This window comes from Drosophila hydei, unplaced genomic scaffold (genome assembly GCF_003285905.1).
Source record: "Drosophila hydei strain 15085-1641.00,03,60 unplaced genomic scaffold, DhydRS2 tig00000283-arrow-arrow-pilon, whole genome shotgun sequence".
Lineage (NCBI taxonomy): Eukaryota > Metazoa > Arthropoda > Insecta > Diptera > Drosophilidae > Drosophila > Drosophila hydei.
The window spans coordinates 474,729-493,398 of NW_022045702.1; the positions used below are offsets into that span (position 1 = coordinate 474,729).

The following is an 18,670-nucleotide window of genomic DNA, read 5'->3' on the forward strand; positions in this document are numbered from 1 at the left end:
TTTCAGAATGCAATATTAATAATGGTTTATATATCATTTAACACACACACACCTTAATGCACGCTCCAAACTTTGAAAGTACAACAAAAGAAAAACTTACTTAAAAGTCTGTCTATATATATATACCATATATTTTAAAAGCTAAACCCGACTGGCGCCCGGGTTCATATCACGTAACTTATTTAAATCCAAAACAAAATGGCTTCACTCAAACAAAACCAAGAAACGTCAACAAAAAACCACCAGCAAAAACGTCAAAGAAGTTTTGTAAAATATGCCTAGGACTTATGTTTTAAAGAAATCCATTAACAATTTTATGAGATTTGGGCTAAATATGCTCGGCTTATGCTGCTCTCGATATGCATATATACATAAATCTTTTACCGTTGTTTTTGTTGTTGGAACCTTTTATACACACCACCAAGTCATGTTTTAGGCTTACTTTCTATTTTCCCACTATTTTTTCTAGCTATTTGTGTTTTTTGTTCTCTTTTTCTGTTTGTTTCAGGCATAAAAATGCATACTCGTACTTTTTTCTTGATTAAGTTATTGTGTACTTCAAAGTAAGACTAATTAATTAATTTTAAAATTTTATGATTAAAGAGAGAAAGAAAAACAAACGAGAAAAACCCACAAAAACACAAAAATGTAAAAGAAAATCTTTTTGAGAAAAACCAATAAAAAAAATAATAAAATGTTTAAACAAAATTGAGTTATTTTTCTATCAACAGACAGCAAATTCGTAAACAATTTAATAACTCACCAGATATTAAATGTTAATTACTAATTTAATTTATTACTCAGTTGGGCCGAAATCCTGGCGGTACTGCAATACCAGGCCAACCCGCGACAGAGGTGGAGCAAGCTCCTAGCACTCCGTCTGTTTCCAAAAATCAGTTTAACATTTGTTGTCCTCCGATGGAGGATCTATCAGATGTTAACCTGATAAGAACAGATACTACACTTTGATCTTAGCCATAAGGCCGAGAAGCGATAACTTTATACAGTCATTCTAGTTAGCATTCATTGACCAGCAGCTAAAACCATTTGTGAATTCGTGTGCAGCTATAAACTTTCTATTTTTACACATGCGCAATTGCCGAAAGAGAAATTGGCTGTTGGTGGTGGTTTTGCACGCGCCGCAAAGCATACTACAACATTTCTTTGATGTTAACAGTCGCGCACAGTATAATTCCCAAACGGTTTAGGCTGTGAGTGCATGGTAGACTCCCTGTAGTGCGTTGTTTCGTCACTCTGGCTTCTCTTCAGTTGTCGAATAAATCTTTCGCCTTTTACTAAAGATTTCCGTGGAGAGGAGCACTCTAATGAGTCTAAAATAATTTTTGCTAGTGCCTGATTGCAAAATCGGGCCATTTATTAATACATAACCATGAAAAAATAATTAATGTTTACTTTTTGGACATGTTTTATTTTAACTAAGTAATTACAACGTATAATACAAATTTTTAGAAAATGTACAACATTTCGTGTTAGATTTTTTCGCATAGGGTTAAATATTGTTAATGTGTGTGCGGCAGAATTTAAGGCAATTTGTGGAATCATTTTTTATAAAAAACTTTTGTTTACATATTTTTGTTTTTGTTAAAAAAAATTGGTTGCAGTTGTTATTTTGATGCTTGTTCTTATGTGATTATCACAGTTAATTATATAAAAGTTGTTCGGCCGCGTTGCTAAAATACCCTTGATTTTCGAATTCGAATTGTAACGGCAAATGCGAGAAAGCTTGGAAAATGGTGTATACAAGATTGTATAGATATATGTGTGTGTGAGTGTGTGTTCACGTCTACATAGTTGTGCAATCCTTTTGAGCTACTTCATCATATAAACTACTTAAACTTAAGCTTTAATTAAATCTTATATTTAGTACAAAAAATTCAGCTGAATTTGAGCAAAGTTTTGAGTATTTGTCGTGTTAGTTGGGGAACAGGGTACGGGGGTTGGCGTGGCAGTTTTGCACTTAAATTTAGGGGCGGAGGGCAGGGTAGTTGTCGAGGGTTATTTATCATCATTCAATAATGTATGTATGTATGTATTAACAACTTGCGTAGGCCAATGCAGCCCAGACAGAGCTTCGTCTTATTTAAAAATCCCTTTTCGCGTTGCTTAAGCAGGCGCCTCCGTGGGGGCGTGGCAGCCCTCAACATTCTCCGGCCAGTCGCAAACGTTCTCCTGTGGATTGAAGACCAAATTGGCAGGGCATGGCATATGATGCTTGCGCTCTCCCTCGCACATATAGTAATGCGTGCAATCGGCCCAATCCTTATGGTAACTAATGTGGCCGTCCTCCTCCGCACAGGTCACATCATGGGCTTTAAAAGCAAATTCATTTAATCTAATTTTGTTCTCCATTAATTCCCATTCAGTACTTACGATCCTTTGTGGTATAGGCGCCGCGTGGGCCATGAGACTCGTAGGGTCCATCATATTCGAGCGCCACCTTGTAGTCCTTCAGCTCATCGTTGAGGGCATTTAGCAGCGGATATTTGCCATTGCCGCAGCGTCCATTGAAGTCGTCCATGTCAATAGACCAGACCATGATACCACCAAAGCCCTGCTCCTTCAGCCATTCCGTCTAGAAAAGAGTGAAACATTTTAAGCAATTAGGCAAATTTTCAGTTTGAGGATTTTTTGTTGGTCTCACCTTGGTTTTCAGCGAACGTTCATCATCGAAGCCCACCCACTGGTTGCCTCTGTAGGCGAAGGGCACCTGCTGTTCGGAGTCCCAGACCAGAGTAGTATTATCCGCAGCCAGGAAGGAGCAGACCTCATAGTAGCTGAGGAAGCCCGCCTCGTTGGTGAACTTGCCCGTCTTGCCGCCACCCGATGAGGGGGAACCGATATCGAACTGTGTTTCGTTGACCAACTCAAAGCTCCTGCCATAGGTGGGCATGCCAATGAGCAGCTTCTCCTTGGGTGCGCCCTGTTTCACCCACTCGCGTGCGCTGTAGTCCACAGTCAATTTCTTCTGATAGCCCGTAGCCGATTCCAAGGCAAAGAGCGGCGAATTGTGGCCCACTGTGCGTTCCCATTGGCCGTGGAAGTCGTAGGTCATCACGTTAATGAAGTCCAAGTATTTCGATATCTCTGGCACATCATAGCCGGCGGCTATGGCCTCAAAGGAGGCGGGCACTGCAGCAGTGAGCAGTAGGCGTGGCAGACCTGAGGATTTCGCCTCGCCTTCAAAGGCTACGCGCAACTCCCGGAGCAGATTCACATAAGCCACACGATCCTCGGCCCCGCGTGGGTACTCCCAATCAACATCCAATCCATTGAATTTGTAATCTCTCAAAAAGTCAATGGCTTCATAGACGAACTGGTTCATGCGGAACACGTTCGAGGTGAGCTCCTTGAAGGGCGTGGAGCCAAAGGCCCAGCCGCCGATGGCCAGCAGAATTTGCAAGTCGGGATTCGAGTCACGCAATGCAATCACACTCTCATAGTTCTCCGGATCATCGTCCGTGGCCTCCGTGAGCTTGTAATCCTGCAAGGTGGCAAACGCGTAGACGATGTGCGTGCAGAGCTTTGGATCAATGTGCTCCGGCTCAAATTTACCAGCGCCTGGACGCTTGGCCGACCAGCTGGTCAAATAACAGAAGACCTGAGCAGGACGAGCTGCGGATAAAGGCAGATTAGATAAGCGACCCCAAACAAGCTGCCATGCAGCACTTACTGTTCTGTTCGATGGCATTGGCGCCCGACTTAATGCGTTGCTTCTTCTGAACATGGGGCTTGCGCACCTTCTTAAGAATTTCATCAACAGAAATTTGAATGGGTTCGGGTTTCTGTGAGCAGAAAAAGTTGTTATGAGATTAGTTTCCAAAGACTAGTTGAAGAATATCGGAGTAGAGTCCATAGATTCAACACTCACCTCTTCAATATCTTCAAATGTAGCTGCTATGGCCGTCCAGTTAACATCCTTGGCCTCCTTGCCACGCGATATGCCCAGCAGTTCCTCTCGCATGGCTCCAATCAATGGATACTTGACATTTCCACCACACACCTCGCCCTTGAAGTCGTCCATGTCAATGGTCCAGACCATGGCGCCGCCAAAGCCATTCGATTTGATCCATTGCATTTTATTTCTGATCGCGCGCTCATCATCGAAGCCCACCCACTGATCACCATCGACCATGTAGGGCACCTTCATCTCCTCGTCCCAGACGTAGACGGCGCCATTCAACAGCATCTCGCAGATTTCGTAGTAGGCCAGGAAGCCGCTCTCCTTGGTGTAGACACCCTCACGTCCACCACCCATAGCCGGTGCGTTGGGTCCATGTTTCTCCGTGTTGGCCAGCGTAAAGGAGCGTCCATAGGTGGGCATGCCAATGACCAGCTTTTCCTTGGGTGCGCCCATTTTGACCCACAGATTGGCGGCATTATCTACGGAAAGCTGTTTGCGCCACTCTGAATCTGTAGAGGGGGCATAGCTGCGTTAAGGGAAATAAGGAGAGAGAGCGTTAACATAATGAAGGATTTGCAGTTTATGAATTTATAGAATTTTTCCTTACAGTGGAGCATTGTGTCCCGTTTCTCGCTCCCATTTGCCATGGAAATCGTAGGCCATCAGATTGATAAAGTCCAGATAGCTGGCAATAGCTGGCACATCATATCCACCACGCACATTGTCGGGTCCAACAGGCACCGCTGCCGAGAGCAGCAAACGTGGCTGTTTCAACTCCTGAGCCTCCGCTTCGAAAGCCTCGCGCAACTCCTTCAGCAACAGCACAAAGTTCTTCTTATCGTCGGAGCCCTTGGGGTACTCCCAATCCATATCCAAGCCATCAAAGCCGCGTTTGCGTAGGAAGGGTATAGCCGAATAGACGAATGTTTGACGCGTATAGCGAGTGGCGGACATGTCCTTGAACTTTTGCGTGCCAAACGACCAGCCGCCAATGGCCAGCAGAATCTGTGGGAAAATATATTAGAATTGAATCCGAATCTCTATTCGCTTAATGCCCACCTTCAGCTTGGGATTAGCCTTGCGCAAGTTCATCATGCGCTCGTATAGTCCAGGCACATTATCCTTGGTCTCATCGTTCGATTCGTAGGAGCTCAGCTTGCCCTTCTTCAGCCAGCCAAAGGCGAAGATAATGTGCGTGCACAGATCGGCGGGTATATCCTCTGGCACAAATTTGCCAATCTTGACGCGATATTGCGACCAGTTTGTATAGTAGCAAACGATCTTCGGCGTTCCATCGTCCACTTTCGTCTTTTTACCCTTAAGCGATGAGCCGCTGGCTACGAGAGCTGTGCCGCCAGCTGCTGCTGCTGCAGCGGCAGCAGCTCCCCCGCGTAGCTTGGACTTGGAGCGTAGACGAGTTCTGCTTACACTTGTTGTGGATGCAGGCTCCTGGTCGATGCGCTTCTCAGCCACAGGCGCTTCCGTTGACTTCTTGGCGGACAGCAAATTGCTACGGGATGAGCTGCTGAGCGTAGTCGGACGTCGCAAACGTCGGCGGGTCTTGGCTAAAGTTAAAGAATTGGCGGAAGATGATGATATAGAAATCAAAAGTGAACTCAGAGAGAAGAGTATCTATGATTTGGTAACCCCAATCAAAGTTTTTTTGCCTGTAATTTGGAGCTGACCCAAAAAACTAACAACTAACAGCTGAACATGATTTGCCGCATCAGCATCATCATTAATCATCATCAATCATTGAGTGTCTTGCTATTACAAGCTCGATTGGCATATATCAAGTGGCTTTAATTTGAAATAAATGCATCGATTGGCATCTTCTGTCTTCGGCAGGCAACAGCTATCATTATCTTTGTTTATATACCAGACTACTTGACAGTGTCTAGCGTCTAAGGTTTATTTTAATTTAACACTTAACGAAGAAGCATTGTGAGTTTTTATTAATGATACTGGTTATTCAGTTTAAGCGTGTGCAATTAAATGGCTATCGTATATACCTGTTTTACGTGAAATTAAAAATTATTTTAAAGTGTCTGCAGCTAAAATAACAATACAAAATTATGGCGATTGTTACTCGTCAAGTCAGGCTAAAGCTTCGGCTAAGCAACGGCCTGTAATTTGCGACATTTGTGCTAAAACCGGTCCAACTAAATATATATTTAATTTACTCAAAGGCCTCTCACTGCGCAAGCCCACACAGCAAAATAAAAACAAAATACGAAGTATTTCATTTATGGGCATGAATATGCGCATACAAGTATTTCAGCATTTGCTTTATTGGGGGTTGCCTTCATATTGCGTTGTCGGTCGCTGTTCTAGTGGCAGCTAAGTCGGTGGAAACGTATCTGGGGATATAGCTCAGTGGTAGAGCATTCGACTGCAGATCGAGAGGTCCCCGGTTCAAACCCGGGTGTCCCCTAGGTAAACTTTTTCCCACATTTATTAATTTATTTAGTTGGGTATTTTTATCAACACCACTTTAATTTTATACTTAATAAAATATAGTCTTGGTGCTAGTTCTATATATAATTTAAAGTCAATAAATGCGCTTGCTTGAGGCTTTTAGCTTTACTTGCAGGAGATCAACATGTGGGGATATAGCTCAGTGGTAGAGCATTCGACTGCAGATCGAGAGGTCCCCGGTTCAAACCCGGGTGTCCCCTTGGTAAAATTTTTTGCTTGCAGTTGCAGTTTGCTTTCACCAAGTTTTTAATTAAAAGGAGGGGCTGTAGTGGCATTTAAATAGTGTTAATTGAGAAAGTGTTGCGAAATCCAAGAAAATAAATTAATTTTTGGTTGCGTATTATTTGACCATTAGATAATAGACAATATAAGATAAGATAATCGAATGTTGTTTTGTGTATTTGAACAGGTACTTCGGCTAATGGTTAAATTTTATTATTACATAAACTTAATATCATTTGTTATTTAACATTGATGTTTAGGAAAGTAATTTGCAGCATTACATCATTAAAGTGTTAAATGTTTTAACTTAAGTGGAACTAAAACCAGACAATAGCATTAAACGCAACGAATTGGCTCAAGTTAGTGTTTAGCTAGCGTGTGTCCGCATGGGGATATAGCTCAGTGGTAGAGCATTCGACTGCAGATCGAGAGGTCCCCGGTTCAAACCCGGGTGTCCCCTGATTTTTTTTTTAAATTATATATTATTTTTTAAATTTATTTTTTATATTAAAGATTAAAATTATCAATACGTAATCAAATACAGTTTTATTTTGAACAGCAATCGTAAGTAAAGAAAAATGTAGATCATGAATTTATTTCCAGTCGAATCTTAAGTGGTTTTTGTTGTTACTCAATTAATTTATAAACAACTTCACATGCTTCATCTACTTGTTTTCTTAATTTATCAATTCACAATACATAACACAATGTCATTTAGGAAACTTGTTGCCAATGCTGTTTCATGATAATGAACCAGATAAAAGAAGTCGCAGCGCAGCAATGTTTTTGTGTATCAACTTCCGTCTCTGCAGAGACGTTGAGTCTTAGGAGACTCCCACGCATTGAAAGTCTACAGATTTTTATACAATTTTTGTAGCTGTTCTTGGGTAAATTGTCGCTCCTTATATAAGTGGGGATATAGCTCAGTGGTAGAGCATTCGACTGCAGATCGAGAGGTCCCCGGTTCAAACCCGGGTGTCCCCTTGGTAAACTTTTTTGCTTCCTACAAAATGGTTTTGTACTTACTCTGTGCACTGTCTGTGGAGGTTGAGAGCAAGACAATCAGCAGACATATCACAAAGGCAATTCTCAGCAATCGCGGCGGCAACTGTAAACAAAAACAAAAAGCAACGTTAAGGGCAATTACTCACAGAAATACACAGATGATTTATGTATGGGGGACGGGGCAGACCGTCATGTTTCAACAAATTACGTGGCACTTGACAGAAATGGATTTTAATTTGCTGTCGTGAGAAGGTCGGAGCACAGTGGCCCCTCATTCCATCAACATCGCCGAAACAGTTTGTTCACACAGCGAAAAGGCGCCCAAAAAAATAAATAAAAATTACAAACAAAACACGCCGTCTCCGTCCAGCTCTTGACATTGACCCAGTTAACAAGCCGGCCAGCCACTTGTTGGCTCAACAACTAATTAAAATTATTTAGTGCTCTTTATTATGCATTTGTATAACTATTGTATACATTTTTATATGTTTGATTGTTAAGTAATTTTCGGTGACATCTTCACATTAGTTAACCAGTAGCTGAATACAAAAGGCCTCTGGCAATGACAGTGTCGAATCGAGTGACTGTCTCGACTTTGAGTGATAATACCTATATGCGGCCTACGCTGTCCAAATTTCATTTTGAAATAGCTTTATGAGTACAAAAGGAGAGAAGGCAATAGGCAAGTCTATCACGATGATAAATGCAGCACGAATAATTTTCACAATATTTGGGATGCTGCAAGAGCTGAGCTGTTGAAGGGATTGCTCTAAAACGTAGCATTACAAAAATACAAAACTGTTTAGAAATAATAATCAGCTTTACGAGGTTTTATTTAGAGATGCTGTTTATATATTCACCATGATGGGTGTAAAAATCAAAGGAGCCATATATGATTATATCTGACTCAAGATCTCAAGATATTTTATTCTTGATCTTGATCTCCAGAGCATGTGTTCTCTAATTCTTAATCTGAGACTTTTCGATTTTTGAATCTACAAATTCTTATGTGTCACATCTCTCTAGATCAATTTCTTTATAACAGGAAAACAGAGAAAGATAGAGGGAGTGAGAGAGAGAGAGAGATTTAGATATATAGGACTAGAGAAAAAAGGGAAACTTCAAGAGAAGAGAGAATGTGGTAGATATGCAGAATGTCAAGAAAAGAAAAGAGATAGTTACCAAACATAAGATCTACAAAATTAGTATGATCATTAGCAACAACATTATATTTATCTTTGGACTAAGCTAAGTATAGTAAGTGTGTCACATAACTGCACGAGTTTTTTCATCTTCAGTAGCTTATAAATAACTATTCGTGCTACGTTTTTGATGGATAGCTCAAGTAGCTTTCTAAACCTTCAGCAGATCATGATATCATTATCAGTGAATACCTGTTGACTGTTGCCAGTTACCTGTTACCTGTGTTTGGCTATCAGCAAATACCTGTTGACTGTTACCTGTTACCCGTATCTGATTGGTATTCAGCGCCTGTTGACTATTGGCAAGCGTCATTAAGAACACGTTACACAACTCTTTCGCAGACAGTTAGAAAGAATTGGCCAAAACTTGAAATTGGCACAAACGTGCAACGCCTGATAAGCTAATGCGCACTTACAGTTAACTAGAGCCACACCCAACCAGATCCAGAGAAAGACAGATAGGAAGAGAGAGAGAGAGATGAGTGTGGATGGCACCAAGGTCGCTGCTGCCTGAAGGGGATATAATTTACGATCTGGCTTTGGCTATAAACACCCCGACAAGCACATAAATCGCCTCCTTAGAAGAACGCAAAAAGTGAAACTGGTTTGGACCAAAAAGCGTTTATCCAAAGATCAGCTAAAAGTCTTCATTTTTTGAATGCTTCGTAAAAATAAATGCATAAATTATAAATTTAAATGAAACACAAAACAAAACGAAGAAAAAGTCAACATTTTGTCGGATCAGCAAGGAAAAATAACAAAAAGGTTCCTTATTGCGTGGACCGGCATGAAGTGGAACGGGAGCGAACGAATAAGGAACGGGTGAACTGGAACAACTGGTTTTCGCGGAAATGATTTGCGGTGAAAACACGTCCAAATGCCTTTCATTTTCATCTGAGCGAAAGCGAATTTTTATCATTTACTCAGAACTTCAACAGCTGCTCGAGTTAATGGCCAAATCATCGGATTTTCTCATCGATTGCTGCATTTGGTCGAGCTTACGTAAAGCTCTTGCTGACCATTTCGGGCGAATTGTCTGGGCACCAAGTATCATTAGCTTGGAGTTGGAGCACAGCCAAGTCGAAAGCTCTTTTTTGTGGGTTTGCCGATTACTGTTTGTCTGGTTACGACAGCACTAAATAAACTCAATAAGTAATAGGCAGAGCCAGACGGAGACGGAGATAGAGAGAGAAAGAGAGCGCGGGCCGCTAGACAATAAGAGACAAGCGAACTGCATTCCAAGCAATAGATTGGCTATTTTTTTTCTTGCGTTCAATTGCGCAAAAAATGGAGAGAGGAAAATTAAAAAAAAGGAAAAAACAAAAAATCATTACAAAGTTTTTGAGGCGAGGCGGCGAGACTTGGATATACCCTGTTTTTTTTTGGCAGGAAAATTGAGGCAATAATGTCGTATTTGAGAACTAGCTCTTGTTTCTATGTCTCTCTCTCTCTCTATCTACTTTGTTCTACTTCCTGAAACTGAAGAGGCACTTGAAATAACTACGCAATGATTGGGGAGTTGGAGATTGGAAGGAGTAGCTGAAAATGATTTTTTGAAGATCTTTAAAAACGTTGTCTATATAATATTTAATGCGGATAACTTTAAAGAGGAGAAATATATATATTATATAGAAATATATATATTTATTAGCAAAACTACAAGCTTCATATATTGCTAACCACAGATCTAATACGTACTATCTTATAATTTCCAGCAAATTCGTATGCTGACTATTTTATTTTTATTTGATATATATATTATATAATATTATTTATTATAATAATTTTTTTATTCATATACAGCTATGCCCAGCTTAACAATATTTCTACAATTTGCAGACTGAACTTAATTCCCAAAAGTAATTTGAAGCCCTAAGAAAATTGTTTCATTGTGAAAGCAACATCTCAGCTGCTTCTGTTACTGCCTTGCCGATTTTCACTTTAGAGGGTATTGCGAATGATGTTGGTTTAGCTGTTGCATACGCTTGATATATCGCTCGATATATCACACACAATATGATCATTTATGTGTAGATCTATGCCACTTGAGCGCATGAATGTAAAAGCGAAATCCGCACGCTCGACTTTAAAGTGAATTTTGTCATTGTATCTTTTGCCTTTCATTTCGCATTCACGTCATATCAAATGAAATATTATTTAAAGCGCAACAAATGCAATTTATTTGCATAAACTTCATACATTTTTCATTGTAGTTGCTTTTTGATGAACAATTCCGCAAATATTTGCAGCGCGTTTGCCATTTAAGTCTTTCGTTTTTATGGCGTTTGTCGCTTAAGTCTTTCGCCTTTATGGCGCTGCATTTGCCGCATTTGCAGTTGCATTTGATATGAAATTTATTGAAATTTTCGTCTGTTTTGTTTTTTAAGTTTTCTTCTTTTTTTTACTTCAACAGCTAAGCTTTTAATTAAGCTGACCGAAATTCAGCTCAAGGTGAGAGAGACACGAATAAAAATAATAAAAAGAAAAATATAAATAAAAATCATAAAAAAACGTCTAAAAATGGAAAAAAGAAAACCGTTGGCGACACGCGCAAGCTTCGTGTGTGTGTGTGTGTGTGTGTGTGTCTTAACGGCTTTAATAAGTCAGCATTCATAACTGTTTGGCAACATTTTGGTTTTAGCTTGTTTTTGTTTTTCGTTGACTTTTAATAAACCTTTTTTGGCAGACCTTTGCCTGAGCGCTTGTTGCTTGTCGATTATGCACTTTCGCTTGTTTGAGACGCGCCTTACAATTGAGTTAATATGCGCTACTAGCACCTGTCCTGGACCAGACGACCTTGCGCAATCTGGCCAAACAGTCGGTTAACGAAAACGAGTTTAGACACAGGCAACAAGAGATACAGATACAAACATATATATATATATATATATATGCAGATACAGATAGAGTACATATTGGGTATGAGTCAGTGGCTTTTAAGTGCAGCTGAAACTGGTTCACTGACCAATTAGAATAATGCTGAAAATTGCGCAGCTCGAATTACCAAAGGCGTTGCCGCTAAGACAGCCGAAGGAGGTGTGGAAGCCAAGCTGTTGGCCAGCTGACCAGTTGGCCAGTTGGCCAGTTACTTCCTGCTATAGCAATAACCCTGAAACGGACATTGACATCCCATACATATATATGTATGTGTGTATACACTTCTCTTTTCGTGTTCAAGTAGCTTCTGGAACTATTCAGCGGACAGGCTAGGCTAGGCTAGGCTAAATGCCACAATGTTGCAGCTTCTGCTCTTTCTTAAATGTCTTAAGCGTGAGTCAGTTGAAGTTGCTGTTAGCGGGTGCTAACTGTAGCCATTGTTCTTGGCTGGTTGACTGCACACAACTTCCGTTCCACTGCAGAGAACTGTTGTTGAATCTTGTTCATAATGTCAATAAAATTTATGTCCATTTGTGTTTTGTTTCTGCTTTTGCTTTTGCTTTTCATGTTTCTGTTTCAGTTTCACAGCATTCTCCATTATTTTTTTTACTGGCCTCGTCAAGAATTTGGCAATTTGTCAGTGTCACATTAAGGTAAATGCCGCTTAAATTATCTCTTATTATTTTTCTTTCTTGGCGGTTGGTTTTTGGCACTTTTGATTTCAAAATACTTCAGCGCGGCTAAGTTTTTATAATAGCCGAGCTGTGTTAATTGAAGTTAACGAATTGAATAACAACTTTGACCCTACCCAGGCGCTGCAGTTTGTGCCAAAGTGCAGAAATTGGTGTAAATCGTATGCTGAGGAGTAGAGACAACAAAGCGTCCAGAAGAGCTCTGACATTGGAGCCTGAATACGCAATATGTAGCTGAGAAAGTATAAAAACTTGTGCATCATCTTAAGAATTTTAATAGAACATAAAGCTGACCGCAGACAGTCTCTAAAGAATGATTCATTTTATTTGATGAGAATTACTTTGAAGAGAGCAAATTAGATATTCATGAATAAATTAATTATTTTTGAAATTATGGAAAGTTATGAAATTGGTTACTTGAGCTAAAAGCATCGACAGGAAGTTTGTTAATCGAAATATACTTATTATTTGTATCTGATCTGTGTGATCTGTCACAGAGAGTAGATACGAGAAGAATCGATATACCAAGTTATGTGCCTGTAGCTGTCCATAAAGTCTTTGCCATTTACTTAAAAATGTTTGATTGTGCTCAAAGGAACCAAACCCTAGGCAAGCGAGTTGCTTTGAACTATGAATCAACCAATTTTAGATTTTATATTATTTTTGTATGCTATGGAGCTGCTGCTGAAGGTCTTATACAAATTAATTAATTAATTTAAGCTAACTAGAGACTTAATCTGAAAAGCGCATATTATGAAGCAAGCTTCAAGCTTATTTATGTATTATGGAACTTTTATTCAATTAGCTATTTATTTTTCTATATATATTTGTTTTTTTTATTTTCTTATATTTTTTTATAAATTTTATTGGCAATTTGCAAATGAGCACATGGATAAAGCAATTGCAGCTGCTTGCCCATAGCAAGATTGTATAATTAAAATAAATTTAAGTCAGTAATATGGATATATATATAAGAATATAAACGTATTTATCCATGTCTAAGATCTCAGTCATTTAAGTCTTGTGTCTCATGCTTAAGCCATGCTCAACCTTTCAGAGTAAGAATTATATTGATTATTTAACAATCTTCATTAATTAGTAATTAAAATAAAATTTAATTATATATCTGAATATTTAGTTCATAAATCACACTCAAGCTAAACGTATGCAAAATAATGTCTTAGATCTGGTTAGGTTAGTTTTCAGCTTTCAGTTTTGTTTTGCTTTTTTTTAGCGTTTTCTTTCTGGTTTTCCGTGCATTTTTGATGAGCTAGGAGGAGCGTGCGCCCAAACAACAATAAGGAACTGGCCCCCGGACATTATGTCATGCATTTTTTGTTTGTTTTTCTTGTACAACAGCAGCCGCCCCCTTATGTAAAACGTATGCGCTTTTATTAATAAACAAAGCGACAAAGAAGACGGCAGAAACGACAACACAACATGCAACAAAGTGAAATTCGCTGTTGCTGCGGCTTTCTTGTTGTTAGTACATGCATTAACTGAAGTCCATGTCTATCTCTTTGTTAAACTTTAACCTTTTAGGCAAAAAAGCAAACCTGTTCGCTGCTTGTTTGTATAAATTAGGCATGTCTTTATGTATGTCTCGGTATTCAAATGAAATGACGTCGCGTCTCGAGGCTGCCCAGTTTATAGAGCGGCGCACGCAGCTTTATGCTATATGGCCTAGACAGCCAAACGGTATTAAACCAAACGTTTTTTACGGCATTGCCAGTTAAATTTATGAACAACAAAATAAAATGTGGATACAATTTATTGCGGCCGGCGGAAGGGCCAGCAAACGAAAATGAAAATGGGGAAGAAAACAAGCAAGAAAACTTGAGCTGGGACTGCCAGACTGGGGAATACCCTGAAGCCCAGTTGACCTGCGATCTGCATGCAAAAACTAGACTACGTTCAGTTTGTTAGAGTTTTAAATCGATTTCTATGAAACGGGTCAAGTAATTGATAATTTGAAGGAAAACTTCATATTTGATTTATGAGATCGACGATCTAAAATAGACGCACAGGACTAGTTGGTCTTGATCAAAGATATTTTTAATTAATGAGTTGGTCCAAGACTGCTTCGGCCTGTTACATACATGTTCAAAAAACCAACCTACATTCAACACATTTTTTCAATGGGTATAAAAACGAAAAAAAAAAAATTACATGCACAGTTAATTAGTTTAATTATGAAGCAAAAAAAAAAATATTTAAAAAAATATATAAAAATAAATATACGTGAAAAATTGCCAAATGGCAAACAAAAATGAAATTGTATAAAAAAAGTAAAAAAATGTTTAAACATAACAGAAATGGGTTGCGAAACAGTTTGAAAGTTTGATATAGTCAAATAGATACAGCTATAAGAAACGGATATATATATATATATATATATATATATATATATATATATATATATATATATATATGTATACATCTTGTTTTTTTTTTATTAAGCTATTTTCATTAACAGCATTTAGCCAACGCTCAAATGATTTTCGCTGATAATAATTTTGATAGTTTTTGTTATTGCTTTGATTATGTTGCTGAGCAGGCCTGAGGCTATAGCTTTGTATAATATATGTAAATCGATTTTGTTTGTTTTATATAACAAGAAAACGTGTTTCATTTTTAAGTTGTTGTTGTACCTAATCAAACAGCCCTCGTTTCGTATACATACATATATACATTTGAATTTGTATTTGTATCTCTAATGATTGATTTACTACTTTGTGTCTCCAAATTAGCTTTATTTGTTTATTGCTGGCATTGAACAGCAGACTTATGTGTGTGTGTACACACACGTGTGATAATTATGCGACAAAATTCAAGTCAAGCAAAAGTGCTCTATGCTCACTTCCTGCTGACAGCAGAAGGTTCGTTGCCTAAGTCTTTTGTTTTGCTTGGCCACTTTTTTCGGTGTGTGCTTTGGTTTATTGTGTGCGCAATTGAAGTGCATTTGAGAGTTGAGTTTTAGCCGCTGACAGCTGGCAGCTGAGCAGTTCAATAACCAATTGATGCGATTCACATTCGCCTTTGCCTTTCCATTGACTTATTTTTACTGCCTATGCAAATTTATTGTAAATCAGCATAAAAGTGAATTGCATAGCTATATTTTGTAGTTGTCTTATGCGTGTGTGCATGTGTATTGTCTTAACTGCAGCACTAACAATTGAACTACCCACTCGAGCGGCAGCTGAGCTCTCAGCAATCTGAACTGCAGCTGCGCGCTGGCTGTCAGGGCTAGGCTAAAGTGATTGTAGCTCAGATAAAGCACAAATTAAACAAAAAGAAAAATAGCCAAAGCCGGCAAGACGAAGTTCATATACACTTACTTATATATATATATATGTATAGTTTTAAATGTAAATAAAAAATGTTATATAAAAGCTAAAAAAGTTTTAATTGAGTCGTTTGTCTAGCCTTTTTTTCAACAAAATAACAACAAAAAGTTTTCAGCTCGATTTTTCTCTTAATTTACTAAAGAATTTGTTTATAAAATTCCATAATATCTTATAAATTACAAATCTTATTCAGTTATAAAAATAACCTTTCAGGAAGAGTATGAAAAATAAAAAAATAAATGCTAGTCAATTAAGGCAGCAACATTCTTGGCAACATTTTATAAGAATCAAAATAAAATAAATAAAAATAATTTATTTTCGCTTTTAAAAAAATCTGTTTAGCTGTTGCCAGGTCTGTCAATACATATATCTGTGCACATAATGTTAATTTGTACATAATGTAATTTTGTGTGTGTGTAATGTATATGCTTCAGATTACGCATACGCCGCGTTGGCCCGTTGCCAGCTGGCGAGACAAACCTCGCTGCCTTTTCCTTTATGTTGGAGAAAGTCTGTCTCCATTGCAATGTGCAATTATTGTAGCCAAATGTGCCTATGTATGTGTGTGTATGTGTGTTTTTTGTCTACTATCTACTTTTAGTTTTCGAAATAGTAAACAGATGTAAAAGTCAACTTTGAATTGTTTGTTTTACAAAACAAATTCTGTACGAGTGTTCACTCAATTGTCAAGCAGCGCGTTTTCAAGCCAAATGAAAGTGAGAGTTTTTTTGGCTAACAACAACAGCCGTGGCAGCAACAACAACAACAACAGCAACACATGTCAGTCACGCTTGTCTCTATTGGCATCGCAATTGACGAGCTTGAGCTTGTGTGTGTGGGCGTGGCAGCGCGAGAAAAGTTGCTGCTTTGATTACAATTTCGGAATTATGTGGCAAATGGGAGTTGCTCCATATATAGAAGCTAATTACAATACAATGGCCACTGAAATCTTAATTAATTAATGAAAATCATATTATACTCTATTTTTGACATTTTACTATATTTTTTTTTGTGTTCCACATGCTTCGAGAGAAGTCGTCAATATATTTTTTTGTGTTTTTTATTTGGCTTCGCTCGACTCGTTTTCGAACCTAATTTTTGCGGATTTTTCAATTTATGCGAGACCAGTTTTTGGGGCCGCTTGGCCAACGACGATTTGCCAATAGACGACGGCCAAGCCGACGACGATTGACTGGCAGCATTTGTAGATTTTTTTTTAGCTTTTAAGTTTTTCCTTTTTTTTGCTGCAAATATTAATTGTTGTACACACACACATACACCAAGATATGGCATGTATATAGAGAGGGAAAACTAGTTATTGCTGGCAGCGACTTTTACTTGACTGCGCCAAATTGAGGCGTGGCATGTGACTGCCGCTCGATGGCGTGTTGCTAGCCATAATGAAATTTGCCAAAGCAAAGAAATCAGAAACTAAACTAAAGCCCCCTTTGGCACCCAAGGAAGTAAAAGGCCACACAGTAGTGGTTTAAGCCAAAATGAAAAGCAACTGGACAAAATGAAAAATAAACGGACGCTAAAAAAGCGAAACTGAAACTTGACGAGAATTTATATTCATATTTGTATAGCCATTGTCTTTGACAGGTTTGCCTTCAACTTCGACTCAGACAGCAGCAGAAGCAGAACCCGTCGACTAGCTAGTCCGCTAGTCTGCTAGTCAGCTAGTCTGTCTGTCTGCCTGTCTGGTTGCTCTGGCTGTCAGACGTTCTCCCAAGCCTTGATTTAACATTCATTTTTCCGTTCGCTGACTTTCAATACACTGTTTTTTTTGTTTTGTTTTCTTATAGTATTTTATTTATTATTCTAATTTTTTTTGTTTTAGAGCTTTTTGGTATGCATGTGGCCCGCAGTAAAGAAATGATAATTTGCTTTGTGTTCATAGTTCTTTGACACACTTATTGCGGCACAGGGGGAATATCTAAAGCACTTAACACTTCACTCACCATGTTTTCTATGCAGCTTCGACGCTATTACACTATATATATATCCAGTTGATCTGCAATATAGTTGTTGGTATAAATTTGATTGTTGTTTATTATGGAACTTATGTGAACACTGAACACTGCAGGTAAATCGTGTGCTCTGCTTAGTCACTTATTGAAGCACTGTATTGAAAACACAACTCCTGCCGCTGGCCACTTTTTTTGTGGTGGTGCGTACTAACCGTTACTCGCTGCGAACTCGCACGTTGGACTGAAAAACTGAAACTGATTTGTGCGCAGTCGCGCGGCCAACTGCCAAGACAACGGCAACCGCAACGGCAGCAGCAGCAGCAGCAGCGCCAGCAACAACAAGTCGTGGCTCAAATTGAGTAAAGTTGCTTGGAGCGTGGCCCCCTCTGAGATTGCGATTGAGCCGTCGCTGTGGCTGACGCTGCGAACACGTCCGAGCGCCATATACGAGAAACGGGCAGCATAAAAAAAAACCAAAACAAAACAAATATAAAATAAAAAACAGTTTGACGTCGGCGCTGCATCTTGAATACCCTTGTCGACTTAAATTTATTATTATTAACAGCCGCAGTAGTTGAATCCAGGCCTGATCGCCAATCGCCACTTGGTATAAAAGAAAAAAAAAAATTTTCCACGGGTCTGGAACCCAGGACCGCTAGCGTGCGAATATGTTATATTATTTTATGATATTAAAAAAAAAAAGAATTAAAAAATTTGAATTTTTGTGAAATTGAACCCAGGACTAAGCACTTAAAAGCTTCAGTTTTATTTATTAAAACAAAAGAATACAAAAAATGTCGAGCCGGGTATAGAACCCAAAACCTCACGCTCAACGTGCATAAGATGCTTGCATGGAATACATGCAGTAAAAATATTTTTTGATAACATTCATGAATATGTTACAAAATTCATGAAAATTTCATACAACACTTTGTTAGTGTAACAAAACAACAAA

The 18,670-nt window shown here is 38.7% G+C and overlaps 1 protein-coding gene and 6 non-coding genes across 7 annotated transcripts; 5 read left to right on the plus strand and 2 right to left on the minus strand.

The window, feature by feature from the left end:
* Positions 1-799: 799 nt before the first annotated feature.
* On the minus strand, positions 800-995 carry LOC111591941. Its single transcript, XR_002750910.2, has one exon. It is a non-coding gene; the product is annotated as a U2 spliceosomal RNA (small nuclear RNA).
* Positions 996-1,249: 254 nt separating this feature from the next.
* On the plus strand, positions 1,250-1,372 carry LOC111591942. Its single transcript, XR_002750911.1, has one exon. It is a non-coding gene; the product is annotated as a U5 spliceosomal RNA (small nuclear RNA).
* A 106-nt stretch (positions 1,373-1,478) lies between these two features.
* Positions 1,479-17,992, minus strand: LOC111591926 (probable chitinase 10). Its single transcript, XM_023303856.2, has 10 exons — positions 17,928-17,992; positions 17,707-17,759; positions 7,649-7,730; positions 4,982-5,487; positions 4,530-4,927; positions 3,890-4,448; positions 3,692-3,803; positions 2,663-3,633; positions 2,392-2,593; positions 1,479-2,330 (listed from the first exon to the last, which is right to left on the minus strand). The coding sequence occupies exons 2-10, from the start codon at positions 17,707-17,709 to the stop codon at positions 2,125-2,127; spliced, it is 3,039 nt and encodes a 1,012-aa protein (XP_023159624.2). The 5' UTR covers positions 17,710-17,759; positions 17,928-17,992; the 3' UTR covers positions 1,479-2,124.
* Trnac-gca lies at positions 6,285-6,356 on the plus strand. Its single transcript has one exon. It is a non-coding gene; the product is annotated as a tRNA-Cys (tRNA).
* Positions 6,529-6,600, plus strand: Trnac-gca. The gene has a single exon. It is a non-coding gene; the product is annotated as a tRNA-Cys (tRNA).
* Positions 7,011-7,082, plus strand: Trnac-gca. The gene has a single exon. It is a non-coding gene; the product is annotated as a tRNA-Cys (tRNA).
* Trnac-gca lies at positions 7,535-7,606 on the plus strand. The gene has a single exon. It is a non-coding gene; the product is annotated as a tRNA-Cys (tRNA).
* Positions 17,993-18,670: the final 678 nt, after the last annotated feature.